A 20,484-nucleotide genomic window follows, 5' to 3' on the forward strand; every position below is an offset into this window, starting at 1 on the left:
GCCCAGAACACCTTCCGGGTCGGCCGGAAGTGACCGTAGGCGGAATGGTTGCCATGGCAGCGGCTGGTCGCGCGGCTGGGTGGAGGGAAGATGGCGGTCACCGGCTGGTTGGAGAGTCTGCGGACCGCCGAGAAGACTGCGCTGCTGCAGGACGGTAACTCGAGGCTCCCCACGAGCTCCCTAGTCCTTTCCCTCAGGGTCCAGCCCTCCGCGCTGGCGCCTCCGCGAAGGGCCTCCGAGCCTGGGACCGCTGTACTGGAAGGGCCTCGGCTGCCAGACTAGGCCCAGTCCTGCATTGGCAGATGAGGAAACTGAGGCCCAGAGAGATGACGTGACGGGAACGCGCGCCTCTGGACACCTCCTAGTTTCCTCTACACCACTTCGCCCCGCTTTGAGTTCTGTTACTAATAAATATTAACTCCTTTTATATTTGTTATGTCATTTGCTCCCCACAGCTGTCCCAAGAGGCTGTTAATTTTCCACCCCATTTTACAGAAGAGGAAACTGAAATGAAAGAGGGTTTTAGACTAGCCCTGGCCCCTCGTCCAGTCAGCGGGGCTCTGTTACTGAACGCAGCCTGGCGTCATGAAGAGGCGGGAGACCTGGGCTCTAGTTACTACTTTGCCATTAAGTCACAGTTAGCCTCTTTACTTGCTTGGGCCTTATTTTCCTCATCTGTAAAATGAGCTGGAGGGGCTACCTCTGATGTCCTTTGCAGCTGTAATGTGTAAGTGACCTAAATATTCCCTGGGGTCTGTAGGGAAAACAGCAAGAGTCCCAGCGCTGTGCCTGGAAAAGGTGGGCATAGGAGTAAGGAGTCCTGATTTTGTCTCACCCTGGGACTGGTGGATGTAGGACCTCCAGTGCTGCAGGGGTCCTTTCCTGGACCCTCTTGGCAGCCAGATGAATAAGGTCTAAATTCCTGTGGCATGTGGGAGACCAGTTGGAGGCACACATCCACAGGCAGAGGCCAATCAGGGAAGCATGGAAATTAAAATCACCTGCTCATTTGCTCATTCGTTCACGCAGCACTTAGGGAGGCTTTTAGTATGTTCTAGACTGTGTGCTAGAGCAGGGAGAGGGGAAAAAAGATATGTAAATAAATAAGAGTGTGTGGTAAGTAGAAGCTGGAATCTTCTATAAAGTGTATGAGAGCACGAAGGCAGGAATGATCATCTCTTTGAAAGAAGACCTGACAGAAGAGGTGATGTTTATGAGTCCTAAAGAATTAATATGTGTTTGCTAAGTGTAGAAGAGGGAGTGACTCACGTGTAAAGAAAGGTATGGATGGGTGAGAGTATCTGGCTGATTACTAGGAGAATAACAAAACGTTTCGTGAGGCTTAAGTGTTCGCCCAGTCACAACAACCTCCCACGTTGTGTCAGGTTCTAGGCGCTAGGATGCAAGGGTGAATAAAAGTTCTCTTTTCTCAAGGAGCAGTGAGGAGAAATGGTGGAAAACGAAGAGGGATTTTAGATAAATTGGGGTATGTTATGATCTCCTATGCCAAGCTAAAGATTTTGGACATTATCTCATAGGATAGTGGTTTCTGGTTTTATTGTAAAAAATAGATAACATAGAATTTACCATTTTAATCCTGTTCAAGGATACAGTTCTGTGGCATGAAGTATATTCACATTGTGGTGCGACCGTCACCACCATCCGTCTCCAGCACTTCTTCACCTGCTAAACACTAACCGCCCGCCCCATTCCCAGCCTCTGGCAACTACCATTCTACTCTCTGTCTTTATGCATTTGGTAATGGCAGGAATGTCACATAAGTGGAGTCATACAATGTTTGTCCTTTTGTGACTGGCTTATCTCACTTGGCATCCACTTATTTCACCTCAGTGGCCATCCATGTTGCTGCATGTATCGAGGCTAAATCGTATTCCACTCTACATGTGCATACACCACATCGTGCTCACCCAGTCATCTGTTGACGGACGCTTGGGTTGCTTCCACTTGTTTAGCTATTGTGAATAATCCTGCTGTGAACACGAGGGTACAAATATTCGAGTCCCTGCTTTCACTTCCTTTGGTCAGGATGGTATCTAACCAAATATTTCATCATCTAGGATTTTGTTAGGTTTTTTTGTTAGTAGCATCACAAAACAATGCTGTTGGTCTTTTTTCCCCAAACCAAATAATAATAATAAATAATAATAATGTTAAGTATATGGATACATCTTGTCAAACCTCTCCTATAGATTTACGCTTCTGGTGGGTGTGTGGGTGTGGGGAGGAGGTTACCTCCCTCCCACGAAAAAGCACTGCTATTGGTAATGTGAACCCAATACTCTTCAATTTTTTTTTCAGAAAGAATTTATGCTTGTTGTGGAAATATGAAAAATAGTTCAAATCACCCATCAGCTACCATCTAGAGATAATCATAACTTACATTTTTAAAAAAGATTTTCTTTATTTATTAGAGCACAAGCAGGGGATACAGCAGAGGGAGAGGGAGAAGCAGGCCCCCCATGGAGCAGGGAGCCTGATGCAGGGCTTGATCCCAGGACCCTGGGATCATGACCTGAGCCCAAGGCAGACGCTCAACTGACTGAGCCACCCAGGCACCCCCATTTTCTTTCTTTTTAAGATTTTTATTTTATTTAGTATTTTATAGAGAGAGTGAAAGAGAACAAATGGGGGGAGGGGCAGAGGAAGAGACTTTCCAGCAGACTCCCTGTAGAGCCCAACATGGTGCCCGATCCCACAACCCCGAGATCATGACCCAAGCTGGAAACAAGAATTGGATGCTCAACTGACTGAGCCACCCAGGCACTCCTATAATTTATATTTTCATCCATAAACTTTCATATTTCTTCCATGCATGTACACTCATACATTTATTTTTTTTACCAAAGTATACTAATACACTTAAAATTGTTTATTATCCCTGTATATACACATACATATATACATATAGAGTAAATTCTAGTATTAGAATAAAGTACAGATAATTATTATATGATCTTTGGGTAAGGGAGGATATTCTTTTTTTTTTTTTTCAAAGATTTTATTTATTTATTTGACAGAGAGCCAGTGAGAGAGGGAATACAGGCAGGGGGAGTGGGAGAGGAAAAAGCAGGCTCCCAGCGGAAGAGCCTGATGTGGGGCTCGATCCCAGAACGCCCAGAACGCCGGGATCACGCCCTGAGCCACAGGCAGACGCTTAAGGACTAAGCCACCCTGGCGTCCCAGGGAGGATATTCTGAGCACAACTCCTGGGTAGTAAACACAAAGGACAAAATAGTTGACTATATAAAAATTAAGCAATTGTTTGGGAAAACCCCCTTCAAACAAAGTTAAAAAACAATTGAAATAATATTTGCAACATATATGATACATTGTTAATATCATAAAGGTCAATCAGATTAGTAAGAAAAAAATGAATATCCAAATAAAATAAGGTCTAAACAGGTAATAATTCATTAGAAACATGACCAATAAACCCTTGGAATAGTATTCAACCTTACAGATATTTAAAGCTATGCACATTATCCTAGTATGGTTATTAGGGCATGGATTTTGGCCTCAAATGAGCTTAAGTCTGGGTCTGTCATTTCATAGCTTTATGAGCTTGGACAAGTTACATGACCTTTAAGCCTCAATTTTCCTCATTTGTGAAATACAGGTAATGGGGGCACATAGGATTATTTTGAGAATTAAATGCAAAAAAAAAACATGTAAAATACCTGGCCAATAGTAAGCACCGCATCCTGGCTGGACTCAGGATGGACTCCAAGGGGAGAAGAGGGTCAGGCCAGACACCTTCAGCTGCTCACAGGCAGCGCCTCTTACCCACTCCTGACAGGAAATCCCTTCTAGCTCTATTAGCCATCAAAATGACTTAAGGTGGTATAACCTAGGGGTATGCTGAGAAGCCCTGCAAATTTGGGGATGAGTTTCCCCAGAATACAAATTAGGAATGACTTAAGGGAACTGTGTCCACGGGAATGAATTAATTGGGGAAAAGGCTTGGAAGATCAGATACAGTTGCAAATTTCAGATGGTGAGTCCTTTAGCTGCTCAAGGTCCTTGGGGCTCTTACTCATCAAGTGTAGGTTGGGTACCTGTCCCTGTCATTAGGCTCACTGAGGAGCCTACCTATGTCAGCTCTCCCATTTGTAAAAATAGGGGAAATTATGTAGTCACTTTATTTATTTATGTATTATTTTAAAAAAAAAGATTTTATTTATTTATTTGACAGAGAGACAGCCAGAGAGAGAGGGAACACAAGCAGGGGAAGTGGGAGAGGAAGAAGCAGGCTCCCAGCGGAGGAGCCTGATGTGGGGCTCGATCCCAGAACACTGGGATCATGCCCTGAGCCAAAGGCAGACGCTTAACGACTGAGCCACCCAGGCGCCCCTATGTAGTCACTTTAAAAAACAAAACAAAACTTATGATTATAAGATATAGGTGGAAGAGTTGGGCTAGGAGACTCCCCTGGATTCTTCCGTTCTTTCGATGAAAGTTGAATCAATGTTTATTCTTTCAATTAATACTTAGTTGAGCTCCTAATATATGCCTATGCTTGTGTTAGGGAAACCATAGGCAAGCAGGATGACAAAACCCCTTCTATCTAAGAGACAGGCAATAACCAAAGAATCACACAAATGTAAATCATAACTGTGGTAAGTGCCACGAAGAAAACATAAGAAGACTAACATTATGTGGCTGGGTGCTAGGAATGGCCTAGACACCTGCAGAAGCCACAGCAGTGGTGTGGCTGGAAGGAGTGCTTGGTCAGGAAACCCAGTTCAATGTCCTGAGCACATAGGCTTGGTTTTAGGAACTGCGGAGACAACATAAATATGGCACCATTCCTGGGGAGACAGGATGCTCTTTAAATAAAGTACCCTACTCTACTATGTGATAAATTCTCCACTGTGCATATGAATAAAGCACTAGGGAGGCCCAAACAAATAAGGAAGTGTGAATTCTGCCAGCATGGCTGAAGATTTCCCAGTGGAGTGACATTTGAGCTGAATTTTGAAGGGCAAGGATTTCAAGAGATGAGAAGAAGTATGGAGCTCTGCTGGTAGAGGGAACAGCAGAGCAAAGACACATGCAGAGAAAGCTGCAGAAAGGAAAGGTTGTCCCAGGACATGTCTTAAAAGTAGTGGTGGGCAATGACTGGCAAGGAGTTCGTGGGCAACTCTGGGCGGGTTTCTCATGCCCAAGCCCAAGGCTGTTGGTGTTTCCCAGGGAGATCCCTTGACGTGCAAGGCGCAAGATGAGAAGAGGCATGGGGGTAAGGCACTCTCTGCTTTGTGCATAGGGAGAAGAAAGGTGCACTATTTGTTCCCAGATGGAAAGGAAATGGCCGAAGAATATGATGAGAAGACGGGTGAACTGCTTGGTAAGTGACGGGGGCTTCCAGTGGGCCCGTAGGAGCCCTTGGGGTGACCTAAAGTGCCCATAAGCAATGCTAGGCTGAGGCTTGAGGGAGGAACTGAGCACCAAAGGTGGAAGCCAGGGGGAGACCGAGGCCCTCAAGGGAAGATTGTTCCTGAGAATAATATGAGGTCAGGACTGGACACGAGAGGTGGAGTGGGTGTCTGCTGGACTGGTGTGCGCCCCCTGACCCCCAGCCCAGTGAGAGTGTGAGAAAGTCTTCTGTCGGGAAACTGTTGGGAAAGAGGTGTATGGAGAAGGCAGAATCAGAAGTGAGCCTCTGCTCCGGGCCGAGTGGGCGGAGGTAAGGGCAGGTTTACTGCAGTTGTTCTGCTCGTTGGTTTTCTGAAGCCGCAGCAGCAGCAGGCATCGGCAGCAGGCACTGAGCTGGCTCAGAGGCCGCACTGTTAAATCTGCCCCTTACCTTGGAAAATGTCTGAGTCAAAGGGGGTCGGGAGTAGAAATGGGGATTCTGCAACCTTGTTGTTTTCGTTCCTGCAGCTCCTTTCCTCTAACACGAGGCTCGTGAATAGGGGCTCCAGCTCAGATTTCTGGGAATTATTTGATTTGTCCATCCTCTGCCCAGGTCTGCACGTCCGCATTAACTGACTCCCAGAGCCGGGCGGCTGCTGCTTTGACCCAGGGCCTGAGCCTGTCAGCAGTGGGAGTTGGTATTTATTAAGTTCCACCTGAAATTTTAAATCCAATGGCGGAATCATGGGTTGGGTTATTTTCTTGTCATTATTCTTGACTTTAATTTCTTCCTGGGCCTGATCGACAGGTAGTATTGGCAAGGGAATTTCTTTTTCCCTTTTTCTGACAGCTCATAAATGTCTAGAACCGACAACATGGATTACACTGGTTTGCATTTTCTTAGTCTCCAGTCTTAAAATGTGTGTCCTGCGCATGTTCAGTTGCAGAGTGAAGTGTTGATCCCTCCTTATTATGAGCTGCTTGGACTGCAGTCCCAATTGGGTTAGTCTGGTGCTATTAAAAATCTTGATGTGTTTAGCATATGACACTGATTTGGTGGAAACCAATACAGTAGTAATATCCTCACAATACATTGTAATTTATAGCGCTCCCGGGGGGCCACAGCCTTGGAATGCCTAACAGGGGCGAGCTTATGAAAGCAGAGGTCACGTGGGCTAACCACCACCATTGCCAGGCGGAGACTAGCTGCAGTTCCTCCCCGTAGCCCCCAGCACCACCTCTCTCGTTCACTCAGAGCAAATAACCCACTGATGGCTGCTGTGGCCATAAAAACAAGCAAACAACCCCCGGCCTCTTAGTTGTGCTTTTACATGAAATTAAACTGAAAAACAAGTTCGGTACCTTCCTCTGTAGCATCTCACATTAACCTGTCACTTCTCTTGGCAGGTGGGGAATAGACAATAGGCTACAGACTCCTTTTTTTCTTAAAAGCAGAAATGGAGATTGATAGAACACTGGCTCAAGTTTACCTAATAGTGATATTAATACCATAACTTTTTTTTTTTAAAGATTTTATTTATTTATTCGACAGAGATAGAGACAGCCAGTGAGAGAGGGAACACAAGCAGGGGGAGTAGGAGAAGAAGAAGCAGGCTCATAGCGGAAGAGCCTGATGTGGTGCTCGATCCCACAACGCCGGGATCACGCCCTGAGCCGAAGGCAGACACCCAACCACTGCGCCACCCAGGTGCCCCTTAATACCATAACTTTTATTAGGCACCATGCTAAGTGCTTTACGTGAGTTATCTCACTGAGTCACCCTCGTGACAGCCTGACGGGGATGCTCTGTTGTACCCTTTTACAGTCAGGGAAGAAACGGAAGCTCCAAGAGGTTAAACATCTTGCTCAGAATTCCATAGCTGGTTAGTTTCTGAGTTAGGATTTAAATCTGAGTCTGCCTGGTTAGGAGCCCATGCTTTAATGCACAACAACATACTACTGGGAGTTGAGAATATTTAATCCTGCTTTCTTTTCTTACTAAATTTTGTTCTCCCCGGAATGACTGAAGTAGGGGCTGGTGGGAGCAGAACAGAGATGGGCAGACAGGAACACCCCGCTCAAACCACTGGATCCTTTGAACAGCTGGTCCTTCTCTTACCATCTCCATCCACTCCACCCTACCCCCACCAGCTGCCCTTGCAATATGATTAATTTTTAAGTGTAAACAGTCTCAGGGCCTGAACTAACTAGAGCTTGAGCGCTCTGCGAAGTAAGACACGGACAGGGTTAGTATGGCCATAAATGGGAGTCGTTTTCCATTTTTCCAGCTAACTACAAATTTGATAATTGGCTAAACTGGTTTTCTGTTAGAAAAACCCAGAAAGTCATTTGCCGGTGGTGCATCTGTGTAGGAAGTTCTTCCAGGCGGTGTTAATAAGCAGAGTGGTGTCATATTTTTTTCAGCTGCCTCAGTGCTATTCATTCCCACCCCACACAAAGAGTGCTGCGTGTAGTCATAGAGGAAAAACCTGAAGGGCCCCATAACAATGATCGGAACATCAAACCAGCCCCAGAAGAACACAGCATGTCCAGGGGGGCAGAGGCTGAAGGGCAGGCCATCCCCCAGCGATTACATTTGGATTACCGGCTTAATCTGCTTTGGTATTTGACCGCCAGCCTACCCCCCAGGCTGCGTTTGGAGGGTATTGAGCACTTTCATCCCCAAGCACTTCACCGGCTTTATAAATGACCCACTCGATCCCGTCAGCCTCCTCAGGGATGGGCCAGGGCAGCTGTTGAATAGCCACAGAGCGGAGCTGCAGCGTTCTAGGGCAGAAGAGAAGAATCCTGCGTCCCGTGTAAGCCGCAGGGCGTATGTAGGAAGGGGGAAAGTAATTATCCACATTGGAAGCAGGCCAAGGCTGGGAGCTTTGGGGAAAGAGGCCTTTAGGACCTCCACTTTCCAGCCCACCTGAAAGATGGGGCTTCCTTTCAGCAGTCCAGGACATCAGCCTGCTTCCTGCTGATTTAGGAAAAAGCCCCCAGGCACTGCCTCCTTCACGTATTCCCCATCAGACCCTTTAGGGTCACTGAGCGGCTCCTTTCCAAGGACTGGCCCTGGCTCAGCCAGGAAGATACGACAGCGTCCCAGGGAGCTACCCTCCACACACCAGTTTGGGTTTAACATATAATCAAATCAGAGTGACAGCAGGTGGAAACAGTCCTCTGTTGCCGCAGGAACTGTCCTTGAGTTCAGGAACAAAGACAGGACAAGAAAGACGAGACGAAGTGTGTATTTGCACATGTGCATTCGTGCCCATATACATGGGGAAAATAACAAGGACTTCACCAAAACCGTTTATTGGATCCTATAATGGAATGAGTAGGAAGACTTTCTTCTACATTCTAGCAAAGAATTTAATCCCAAGGTGTTTAAAAGAAAGAAAGCAGCGAAAGAGCCAGAAGGCTGGCCTCCAGTTAAGCGAGGTATTACACGAATAGATTTGGATATACTCCCGGTCACAGTCCATTCACTTAAGAGAGTAGAAGTATTTGTGGGAAAAAAAAGTTGCCTATAGAGCATATTTCCAAGTTTTACTCTTCCTTATTAATTTTCATTATAAACTTGGAAATGTGTTTCTAGGGAGAATTTTTGGCCCTAAGACGTAATAAAATCATGCTGCAGAATGCAGCCGACCTTATAAAAGCACATATTCAAGGGAAAATTCTAATTTTACAGCCTACTTTTGTGTTCAGCTTGCGTGACTTCCTTGGAGCAGGGAGGGTGTTTGGGTTTGGCATGGCGGCTCCAAAGGTCTCGAAGAAACCCATCCTGAGAGTCCGACTCCAGGTCTCACCCCCCAGCCCAGAAAGGGGGTGGCTGGGAGTAGCTTTGGCACAACCCCAGGCACTTTTCGACCCGATTCGCTCCTTACAAGGGCTTCAGGAAGGCTACCGGCCTTTGGAGGCACCCGGATGCTGCATGAAGAGAGGAGCCCAGGGGTTACAGCTGGGGTGGGGGTGGGGGGCGGGGAAAGCCCCCTGCTGTGATGGCTGCGGTGGAGATGTGGATGACTGGGGTGCCCAGAATCCTGGCAGGGGTCCTCAGGTAACGTCCACTGAACTAGTGTTTTCACTTATAATTTCCATACCGTATGCGCCTTACTTGAAAAAAAGCTTAGGTAAACACGTGGGTTGTAAACAAAGATAAAATAGAGACGACTGTGAGCATTGTAAAAGGGTGAGCCTGCTCCACAAGACCGTTCGCAGGAGATCTTCTAGAAATACTGCATTTAAAATCTGGTATGTGCCTAACAGTCTGTTTAAATATGATTCTGGGGCTGTTGTTTTAAGGCAGGTACACCTGAAATGAATGAATTTTGTATTCGGACTTTCTAAACCATGAGACAAATCTGCCTGTCAGCTTTCATCTTAATTTATTTTTCCCTTGCACATTTGTGGAGGGAAAAAATGCATCTCAGTTCATGTTTGCTGGGATCCAGATGTTCCCCGTTACCAGTAGCTCCCCTGCGCCTAACGAGCACGTATCTCCTTTGCTTGAAATCACACCTGGAGCCAATCCACTTGGCTCCGTTCAGAGCTTTGTTCAATCCCCTTAGTTTGGGCGCCCGTGATATGGGCTTTCCAGGTTATCTGGTGTGGAGATGCTCTGCTGGGCTTCCGGCAGCTGGGAGGTCCTGGTCGCGTGGACGGGTCGGTGTAAGGTGTGAAGGCTGCGCACCCACTTCTCCCCCCTTCCAGTCATCTAACGTGACATCAGTGATTCAGCAGGAAGAGCAGAGTCCCTTCCTTCCCTCTCGGTAATCCCATTGCTTCCTTCTCTCCTCAGTGAGAAAGTGGCGTGTGAAAAGTGCCTTGGGAGCCTTGGGCCAGTGGCAGATTGAGGTGGGAGAGCCAGCACTCCCGGGAGCAGGGAGCCTGGGGCCTGAATTCATCAAGGAAAACAATGCCAATGTACGTCTCTCTGTTAGGTGTTGGGGGAGGCGGGGGTGGGAGTGGGCTGCTGGCCCTGGAGGGCAGACACCAGGTCTCCTTCACCACCTTGTCTCCAGTGTGCCCACCTGGACAAAGAGCTCTAGAAGCGTTTGCTTGAATGAATACCCAAAGGGTTTTGGCTTGGTCATCACAGGATGAGGGCTCCAGGCCCGGAATGTCACAGCAATAGCATCAGAGGGAAGCTGTGGAAAGAGCTGAGGGTCTTCTCCTGTTGTGGGCCCCGGGTAGAGCTTTGCAGAGCAGGGAGCCGTTCCTTGCTAGCCCTCGCCAAGAGCAGTCCCTAAGTTGCATTTGCCTTCTGTAGCCCATCTTCATGCGCAAGGACACCAAGATGAGTTTCCAGTGGCGGATTCGAAACCTCCCCTACCCTAAGGACGTCTATGGTGTGTGTGTGGACAAGAAGGAGCGCTGCATCGTTGTCCGAACAACCAACAAAAAGTAAGTGGCGGGATGGGCACCTGCCTGCCTGTGTAAGAGCACAGTGAGGGGGGGGGCTTGACCTGGGGTCAGGCTCAGACTGCTCCCCACCCCAGGGGACAGAGAAGCCTCCTCTTCCCGCTCTGAGGGAGGGAGGAGGGCTAAACTAAAGCCCAAGAAAGTGCTGAAAGCTGGAGGGCTTCCTCTCCGCAGGACCAGTGGGGGGAAATTGGAACAAGGCATGCCTGGTCCAGGAGCTGGCACATACTGGGGGTCAGCAAATACTTGTCGAATAAACGAGGGGATGAGGAATCACCTGGCCATTAACTTGTGATCTTAGGTGGTTCTGCTGTAAGATTATTACCTTGACCCCCTGGCTGGATCCAGTCCATGGTGAACTTGGCCTGGTGACATCACCATTGGGGCGGTCAGGGGGCCGTGACCTCTGTAGAAGGCACACCCAGCCGAGGTGGCAGTTAGAGGACTTTAAAGTACTCGTCTGGGGGCAGCCAACCGTACCCCTCCCTGGACTGAGGGGCAGTAGGCAGGTACACTTCAGCCTTCTGGAAGTCTCTTGCGTTCTGTTTCAGAAGGGGTACCTAACTTCCCTTTGTTTCCCTCCTAGTGTTCTGATGGGGGCAGACAAGGGGGAGGCAAAATGTAGGGTTGAGGGGACAGAAGGTGGCCAAGGAGGAGATTGGATCCAGGCAGGGGTGTTTCTGGGCTGGCCATCTTGGAAATGCGTTGATCCTCTTTAGATTTCCAGAGCTCTGACTGATCCCAGGAGGAGAACCCTGTTCATGAGCTGGTCTTGACCTGGGCCAGAGGGACTGCAGAATAGGACCAACTCCCATGAAACATATTTTGAGGTATTAGAATGGAAGGCTTTATGAGTGACTGGTCCGTACACCGAAGCCACCCAACACGTCTCGTGGGTGTGAGCTTGGGTCAGAGGTGCCGCCATCCATCGCAGGTTTACATGCAGTGAGGAGGATCCAGCTCCCTGTCCGGCTCCTCGGGGTGTGGTGCCGCCTCCCCTCCCGTCTCCCTCGGGTCCGCGAGGCCCACAGGAAAGCAGCAGAGCTCCTGGGCTCCCCCGTGCAGCCTTGGGTTCTGCCCTCTGCTTATGACCCCCGTACCCTCTCACTTTGCAGGGTTAAGGGGATGGGGAAGGGGTGGAGATGAATGAATTAATTTCAAGATTATTGCTCTTCATGCAGCCAGCAGCCCCGGCATGGGCTTTGTCTATAAATATAAAGTCATAATAATAAGGGTTTGCGTTTATAAAGCACTTTGAAGCCCTCAGATAAAAGGCAGTTTATTCCCGTTATTGTTCTCATCATTAATGGGAGTCAGTGCCGAAAGTGGAATTGAGCAATTTCAGACAACAGAGAAATTGCCTTCAGGAGAACAAACTCCGTGCTTCAGCAAGCATTCCCTGGCGTAAGAGGCCCTGGGTCCAAACCAGGAACAAAAGTGCTTCTGATAGCACTTGAATCTGCAGCCCAGCAGTTTGTGGAGCTGGCTGCTGCCTCCCTTTTGTCCCCCAGAGGTCACTGTCGAATACAGATATCAGGCAGAAATGTGATTACCGGGGAGTGAGAGGAGAGAGGCTAGCTACCTCACCAAAAAATTCATCCGCGGGCCGATCCTCTGGGGCCCATCTGCTGCGCGTCGCCAGCTGTAGGCGGCGCTGTTGGCCAGGAGCGACGAGGCCAGAAGCCCACTCCTGCGCTCTGGGCGGCGGGAGACGTGTTTGAACTGATGGGTGAAGCCAGGTGGGACCGGGGTGATGCCCCCGGAGGGGGCAGGGCTAAGGCTGGATCCCCACAGAAGGGAGAGGAGCGTGTGAGCGCCCGCTTCGGAGCCTGCACGGAGCCTCTGGTCCAGGGGCCCCTGGCTGGCTCAGCCCAGCCTTCCTCGGGTCCCTCTGCCCAGAGGGAGGAGAGAAAGGCCGCCAGACTGCTAACCGGCTCTTTCTTGAGCCTAGTGGCGTTTTCATCTCCTACCAGGGGCAGTAATGTGTCTTACACTTTACTACCACTGATTAAACCACTCAATGGTGGTTATTTTGAGCAGGATACTCAGTTTTTTCGGGATACGCTAAAAATCGGCCTTCTGATCATCACGCCAGCCAGCGTTGGGCAGGGTACATACTTTCATTCTTCTGTTATAGCTTAATGATCATATAAATGTGTCTGTAAAGTCAGCGTGACGAGCTGACTTGTGAAGGGAAAGTTAGCGACAGCCTAGCTGTCCGGGCATGTGCAGTACCCACACTGTGGCATCTCTCCGATTTGTCTTCTTCCATTACCTGCTGGTTCTGTGCCTGCCCGAGTTCTAATATTCTGGAACGTGGTTACTAGTAAAAGCCAACGTTCCTTTGTCTGTACGTGCCTTGTCCCTGAAGGACTGGGTTGGCCACTTTCTTCTGGAAAGGATTGATTCCAGTGTATCATGTCCTTGGCCTCACGTCTTAGTGAGAGGATAAATCAGGGAAGAAAGAAAGTGCTTTTCTAGGATCCCAGTGTGGTACTTCCTTTCTTGATGAGAGTGTCTGTGCAGAAGGAAGATGCTTAGCCTCAGCCTAGAAGCTGGCAGCCATAAGTGGAATAGACCAGGCACTGGAGTGGGAAGAGGTTGGCTTAAATCTGGCCTCTGCCACATACTAACTGTAGTATTTTGGGCAAGGCTTCCTCACGTATCGCAGGAGAATACTCATACCCATGTCACGGATTGTTTGGGCACGTGATGAAATCACATGTATACAAACTTCCAGCACAATGGCCGGCCTGAAGCATGTCTTTAGCAATTCTTTGGCAATTGGAACTTGGCTGATTTGACATTGGTGACGTTAACACTGTGAGGGGTGTTAATAGGCATCACTAGAAAAAAAGGATTCCATGGTCAAATAAATTTAGGAAACTGGATTAAACAAGTTTCTCTTTGGTAGGACATATGGCGGTCTTAGTACGTGCATGTGAGTTGTGAGTCTAGGAAGGGCTGCTGGACGCAGGGACGACCGGCTTGCCTGGAGCTGTGATGTGTAAGAAAGAAGGAAGGTTTGCCTGCTGCTTTCTTTTTTTTTTTTTTTTTTTAAATTTTTTTTTTTTTATTTGAGGGAAAGACAGCCGGCGAGAGAGGGAACACAAGCAGGGGGAGTGGGAGAGGAAGAAGCAGGCTCACAGCGGAAGAGCCTGATGTGGGGCCTGATCCCACAACTCCAGGATCACGCCCTGAGCTGAAGGCAGACGCTTAACCGCTGTGCCACCCAGGCGCCCCGGCCTGCTGCTTTCTGAGGGCTGGACTGGCCAGAGGCTTCTCAGGACCGGTCTGGCCCAGCCTGTGCGGGGCGTGGCCTGTGTGACTCTGCACAGTGGCCCTGTCTCCTCCAAGTCTCTCTAGACGCCTGGCCTCTCTGGTGAACTGCAAAGGAGGATAGGTTGGAAAATGACTGGAAATTGGGAAGGAGCAGCAGCAGCAGGAGAGCGGCGGGGTTCTGTGGGTCATTTCGGAAACAGCCCAAATGAAGGAGCCATTCTTTTGGCACAGTTTGGGGGAGGTACAGGGTTGGCCTGTTCTGGTCCCTTTGACAGTAACTTAAAGTTCATCTCGTTCATCTGGTTCAGAGACTAAAGCTTTATTGGAGGAAGGAATGAAGCCGGGACCCAGAAGGAAGTGGCCTGCCTGGGAAGGGGTCCCAGGCCAGGACCGGGAGTTGTCCTGACAGCCTTGGCTTCCCCAGGTCTTTCGAACACTTTTGACATTCAGAAAGGAAAGCCACCGCGTTGGAGTCCCCGGAGGACCTGCAGGGTGGCTGGATCCTAAGGGAGACCCCCCACCCGTATCTGCCCCATCCTTGGACAGCAGGGAACCTAGACTAGGGGACTGTGACTTTGAGGAGAGGGTGTGCAGAGATGGCGGGGTCAGGAGGTTTGGGGAGTTCTTACTCGTGGTAAGGGCTCCTCCGCTGACCAGTTTTGTGACTCCAGCAAGTTGTGTGTCTGTACCTCAGTTTTCTCTTTCATAAAAGAGGACAATAGAAGCAACCAGCCTGAGGGGTTGTTCTGAGAATTCGATGTGTGTAGAGCAGTGCCTGGCCCCGCTAAGCATTAACAAACATCCCCTTTCCTTGTGTGACGGAGACCGAGGACAGTAATAGGAGATGGGAACGGAGTCACGTGTCAGCCCAAAGCCCAGGACCCGCTGCACTGTAAGGGTCTGGCTTTCAGCCGAAACACAAGTTCTCCTCAGGCAGAGATAGGGCCTTCTTTCTTCTTCATCTTTAATTCCCAGCTCACAGCTCAAGGCCGAGGACACGGTTGATGCCTCAAGACATCTTTGCTGCCTCCCTCGGGCTGCCTGAGGCTGAGTGTTCTGTCTTTTCCAGAAGCACAATGGGCTCCTCTCTAGTGCAGGTACTGGTGAGAAGGTCAGGTGTGGTTCCTCTCAAGGCAAATCCCATGGCCAGGGGATGGAGGTGAGAAGGGGGTGGGCTGCACCCCAAGGAGAGGAAGCAGGTGTCCCATACTCCCTTGAACACTGCCCATCAGGAGCCTCTGAGGAAAGTTGTGTAACCTCAACCAGTAAACCAAATCCATTAGAACAGACTCGGGACAAAGCAGAGCGTCCACACTCACTCGGCCTCCACCCCCTAGCCTCGTGGTGACGGGTGTGGGAGTAGGGCGGGGAGGAGGCAAGCCATGCACCTCAAGTTCCCTTTGAGGCCGAGGCCCCTGGGTTTCTATTTTCAGTCCCAGTGTCCCAACCTGGGGGAATGTGGTCTGCCGGTGCCCCTCTGAGGGTACACAGGTGTGTCCCGTCCCACACTGGTGCACAAGCCAGGGACGCAGGAAGGCTGTCCCCACGCCCTGCACGGTAAGGCCTCACGCAGGTTCGGCTGGGCTGCGCGTGCCTGGGCTGCTTCTCTCCCAGTTCCGCTGCTTGTGTATATTTGCAGGGAAGATGTTAACACTTCCTAACAAGCCTTTGTGTTCATCTAATCTCTGCTGTTTAACCTTTGACTCCCCCCTATTATCAGTGTCTGCCACCTTTGCTGGCCAGCCCAAGGGCCCCAGGAAGAGCCCTCAGCCCAGCCTAGGACGGGGATGAGGCAGCATTCCACCCTGGTTTTGCAGGCAGATGGATCACCTTTCCCTGCGGCAGAGCTCTGGGAAATAAAGCAAGCTTGCAGTGCCATTAGGGTCCCCCAGCCCCCACTCCTTTTGAACTGTCGGCCTTTAAGTAAACATTCTTTTCCTGCTGTGGGTCCCAGCACCTTGGCGGGGACTGGAGAACCTGGGAGGAGAGGGGCCCTGAGAGCCTCTGCTAAACTCCAAGGGATTTGGGCAGGAGAGCAGGGCAGGAGTGCTGCATTGATGTCAACTCTCTGAGACCCTGGGGCACCAGGGCTTTGAAGTGGACCTGGAGTAGCTGTCACCACAAGGACCAGGCCCCTCTGAAGTATTCAGAGCCCAGGCCTCTCCGGGCCCCCCCGTGAGTTTGTGTGTACCCGCCTGTAGTGTTCCCCTTCCCAGCCCACACCCCCAGCAGCAGTAGGGTTGCCGTGCCCGGGGGACAGGCCTGCCTCCTGTGGTCGGGGCGCAGGCTCCACTTCCACCAGGGAAGACGCCACATGGGCCTGTTGCTAGAGAGGCGGCGCTCTGTGGTAACAAGCCCCTGACCGGGAGCAAGGAGCTGGGTCCCGACTCCATGGACAGTTTGCCGTGAAGCCAGGTGAGACCTGTCACCTCCCTCTTCGGTAAAGAAGGCCGAAGTTCCTGTAAGACGAAGTGTAGTTGTATACGTCATGGGCTGGGTGTTGCTCTCTGGGTTTTCTGGGTCTGTTTTTACTCAAAAGGATCATTCATTTCTGGACTGGCCTTGCGGATGGTAGGGACTGTGTGTGAAACTGGGCGGGGGGGGGGTTCTCAGGGCCAGCAGGGCAGTCCAGAGAGCCAGCTTCTGGGGGGGCACGTGCTTTGTCCTCCTGGATTTCTCCTTGTGGAGGTACTTCCCTCTCTGGCCTACAAGTAGAGTCAGGCCCACAGGGCCTTGGAAGACCGAAAAAGTAGCTGGGGCCTTCAGAGAAAATTGCATGTAAGTGGCAACTGTTGGTCCCCAGCTTTGAGGAACAGCCCTAGACAGACTTACTCGGTGCCTCGTAGCATACATATTCCCACGTTCTCGAGGAACTGCGGAGGCCTGGCCTGCCTGAGCTGCTGTTACAGGACTCTGCTTCTGCTTGTCTTTGGGAGTCTGAGCCTGAAGCACGAGTCGCTCTAAACCCTGGTCTAACCAAGGAACCATGACGGGTCCTGCCCTTCCACTGCTGGCCTGGCCAAAATGCCTTTCATTCACACTGGTGTTCTGACTGGCTTCCCTTCTTCCTCTTTGGCTCCGTGGAAGTGTGTGAGAAGTTGGCACCACAGAGGGCCTGCTGGCCAGTTGGGGGTCACCTTGCTGGATGTGCCAGTGACCTCTTGGTGTTCCCACAGGTACTTCAAGAAGTTCTCCATTCCTGACCTAGACAGATACCAGCTGCCTCTGGATGAGGCCTTGCTGAGCTTCGCTCACGCCAACTGCACCCTGATTGTCTCTGTAAGATTCACCCAGACTGGCCACTGCATCAGGGAGAGGCTCCTTTCCTGGCCCATGTCCCATCCCCAGCCCGTGGTGTGTGCTTGCTAGAGAATAGGCATCTCTCCTTCGGGGGGGGGGGGCTCAGCTTATCTTAGAAGTTACAGCTGGAAGAGGATAGAGGGTGATGTGTGTGTGGGGGGGGGGTCACAGGACGGGGATTCTGCTGGAAGGCTCCTAGCTAGCCGTGTGACTGTGAGCAAATCATTAAACCCTGTAGGCATCAGTTTCCTCATTTCCAAATAACGGGATCAGAGGAGGCCCCGAGTGTGTATGTAGGGAAGGGAGATGTGGCTGAATGATGTGCTCTTTCTGGTTCCATCCACAGTACCAGAAGCCAAAGGAGGTCCTGGCGGCTGAGTCACAGCTTCAGCAGGAGCTCAAGAAAGTGAAGACAGCCAACAGCAGCGACGGGGACTGTAAGACCCAGTAGCAGAGCGTCCCTGCGCAGGCACCTCGTGCAGCGTGGCGGACCTCCGGCAGCCAGCCGGGTGGGTGAGGCTCCTCCGGACTTTGTGGCTTGGGCCTTTCTGGTACCGGGGCATGTCCACTCTTCCAAGAGCTGCCCAGGCTCTGTGAGAACTGGGCCTTGGGGTGCTCCTAGCCCCCATATTATGGTTTGATCTCCCGAGTAAAGTCATTCTGAGTCACTGTGGGGGGACTGCCCTCTTGTCCACCTCTCCATGCTCTTGTCTGTCACCAGGGAGGGTGCTGATGAGGACACTCTCTTCTATCCTCAGGGACCTTCAACATCAAGCCTTCCACATAAAGGGAAGCATGGGTCTCCGGTGGAGCAGAGCTGGGGGAGCCCAAGCCTAGTGCTGGTGGGCATCTTCCCTGGCCTGTGTGCATAAATTCAGAGGGACACTAGGCTGGCAGAGACCCTGGGCTGTCTTAGCTTGCAGAAGGGCTCAGATGAGCTCTGTACGGTGAGGGGAGGTAAAGTAAAGGAGTAGTTTTTGAAATACAGAAACCTTGGAAACAGCCCAGGATATTAAGACATTGTGGGTGTAAAGGCAGAAGGAGGGACGTATTGTTGCCAGGAGGGCGCGTGTGTTAGAGTGGGGTGAAGCATGTTAGAGTGGGGTGAAGTGGAGGTATTGCAGATGGGGAGTAGCTTAGCTCCCCAACAGCACAGAGCCCTTCCACGGTCCCCTATCCCTACCCCACCACTGGGGCAGAAGGGGTGAGTGGTAATGAGAGGTTTGGTCTTTGGTCTTACCCTTTCCCCAACGTGCCCATCCTCTTTTAGGGCCTCCCAGGACTCCCTAGCCAGAGAGGAACCAGATCTGTGAACAATCAAGCTTTATTTTTACAAAAATGAACATTGTAGCCTGTCTTAGCAGCTCGCCTGAGATTGGGCTGGCTCAGGACTCACTCAAAACTGGTGGGTTCCCTTTGTCCTTCCTCAATTTCAAAGCCAGACCAGGCCACAGTGCCCCAGGAATGAGCCCTGAGAGCTTGGTCCAGGGTGGGGACTGACTGAGGAGGTAGGGGCCAGAGCAGAGGATTGGCAGCCTCACCCCTCCTTCCAAGGAAGGGGCAGAAAGGGACCGACTGGGACAGCTGGCGCCCCTCACCTCACTCTAAGCTATCATGGCTCTAAGAAGGGTCGAGGTGCAGGGCAGGCCTGTCCAGACCAGATCCTTGCTCTGGCCAATAGGGAAGCAAGGCCCGGCCAGGTTCAGCCGTTCTCTCAAAGCAGCAGATCCCTTCTCTCCAACTAGTTCCTGGGAGGTACCCCCAAATTCCCGGGAGTCAGCAGCCTTTACCTGATGGTGCCCAAGCACTGTGGTCACAGGTCTAGGAGCACAGGCACAGCGGGGGAGGAGGTATCCCTGCACCCTCCAGGCAGGAGAGGTCCCTGAGTAGCTGGCTTCCCTGGCCCACGGGCCGGGGTGGCCCTGTCACGGGTTCTGAAAGTCCAGGACGTGGAGGTTGTAGGACAGCGCCGCGTAGAGGTGCTTGGTGGTGAAGCGCAGGCAGTACACGGGGCTGCTGAGCGGGGTCGAGGTCAGCGGGAAGGCCTGCAACCAAGGGAGGGACGGGAGATGCTGGGTTCTCCTCCCTGGCAGGACAGGAGAAGCAAGGCCCGAGTGGGAGAGGGAGGGAGCCCTGACCTAAGGGTCCAAGGCCCAGTGCAGGGGGCCAGGTCCCATGCACACTCCCCCCGCCCCCACCTTCTCCAGGCACCCCCACTCCCAGATATAGCCCCTAAGGAAGGAGTCGTGGCATCTCGGAGGTGAGGTGTACGGCGTGCTTACGTGTAGGCAGGCCCTCTGACGCCGGTCCCACAGCCGCACGACCCCATAGTAGGAGGAACCAGTAGCCAGCAGATGGTTCCCGTCGGTCTGCAAGCAGTACAGGGTGCTGTCGTGGGGCTCCTCCCACTCCATGACACACTTCCTGTCCAGGAGACAGAAGCTGATCACTACACTTAAGGGGGGAGAGCCGCTTCTGTAAGGGGCTCTTTCTTGCCAGTGCCCGAACCCCAGGCCAGATGAGGCCTTCATTTGTGCTTCACATGGCTGGCTACGTGTCACAGGACTTAGGCAGCAGGGCAGAAAGGCAAAATGCTGAGGGACAGGACCCTGATGACTCTTGGGGCTCTTAATCAGCATCTGGTGGCTATGGTCTCCCAGGCCTTGGGACCAGGGCTGCCAAGCGGGGAGTCTCAGCTTGATCCGACCTTGCTGGCTGCCGCTCATAGCCTCCACCTGGAGGGCCCGTGCCTTCTGGGGGTGCACCAGGAGGGACGGAGGGAGGGCCGGGACTGCTGCCCACCTCCTGCCTAGCACACTCACCGGACGCTGGCTCGGAGGTCCCAGTAGCGAACGTAGGTGTCATAGCCACAGGACAAGAGTGTGGAAGGGGACTCATACATGACGTCCAACACCCCAGCCCCTGGGGGGAAGTCACTGCCCAGGTGTGTCATTAGCTGCCCACTGGGGAGAGAACAGAGGACGAGAGGCTGTCCGACCTTGGCCCCCACACCAGCTTGTAGCCTAACGGCCTCAGTCCCTGGGGAAATGCAGCTAGCTCGCTCTCCTGAGTGAAAATCAGCCTTCCTTAGGAAGG

General features: G+C 51.4%; 2 protein-coding genes across 5 annotated transcripts in view; one reads left to right on the forward strand and one right to left on the reverse strand.

The window, feature by feature from the left end:
- Positions 1 to 3: 3 nt before the first annotated feature.
- DPCD (deleted in primary ciliary dyskinesia homolog (mouse)) lies at positions 4 to 18,056 on the forward strand. 2 transcript variants are annotated; one of them, XM_019809220.2, is made up of 6 exons: positions 4 to 154; positions 5,285 to 5,365; positions 10,184 to 10,308; positions 10,655 to 10,788; positions 17,265 to 17,442; positions 17,735 to 18,056. In XM_019809220.2, the coding sequence occupies exons 1-6, from the start codon at positions 91 to 93 to the stop codon at positions 17,837 to 17,839; spliced, it is 687 nt and encodes a 228-aa protein (XP_019664779.1). In that variant the 5' UTR covers positions 4 to 90; the 3' UTR covers positions 17,840 to 18,056. The 2 variants fall into 2 exon arrangements, with proteins under 2 accessions (XP_019664779.1, XP_002913917.1); XM_002913871.4 differs by having other exon boundaries at positions 17,265 to 17,367.
- Positions 18,057 to 18,696: 640 nt separating this feature from the next.
- FBXW4 (F-box and WD repeat domain containing 4) overlaps positions 18,697 to 20,484 on the reverse strand; it is a 78,716-nt gene continuing 76,928 nt past the window's right edge. For 2 of the 3 annotated variants that reach the window (XM_034663158.1, XM_002913913.4), the window contains 3 exons: positions 20,211 to 20,351; positions 19,671 to 19,812; positions 18,697 to 19,433 (listed from right to left, as the gene is read on the reverse strand). In XM_034663158.1, the coding sequence (XP_034519049.1) occupies positions 19,314 to 19,433; positions 19,671 to 19,812; positions 20,211 to 20,351 (403 nt within the window). In that variant the 3' untranslated portion in view covers positions 18,697 to 19,313. The remainder of the gene's footprint in view (positions 19,434 to 19,670; positions 19,813 to 20,210; positions 20,352 to 20,484) is intronic. The other variant, XM_019809212.2, reaches the window with a different exon arrangement.

This window comes from Ailuropoda melanoleuca, chromosome 6, assembly GCF_002007445.2.
Source record: "Ailuropoda melanoleuca isolate Jingjing chromosome 6, ASM200744v2, whole genome shotgun sequence".
Classification (NCBI taxonomy): Eukaryota; Metazoa; Chordata; class Mammalia; order Carnivora; family Ursidae; genus Ailuropoda; species Ailuropoda melanoleuca.

Coding starts and splice junctions, on each gene's coding strand:
- DPCD (XM_019809220.2), top strand. CDS start 91: ATGGCGGTCACCGGCTGGTTGGAGAGTCTGCGGACCGCCGAGAAGACT. Junction 5,366..10,183: donor GAAGACGGGTGAACTGCTTG/GTAAGTGACGGG, acceptor TTCTCTCCTCAG/TGAGAAAGTGGCGTGTGAAA. Junction 10,309..10,654: donor TCAAGGAAAACAATGCCAAT/GTACGTCTCTCT, acceptor TGCCTTCTGTAG/CCCATCTTCATGCGCAAGGA.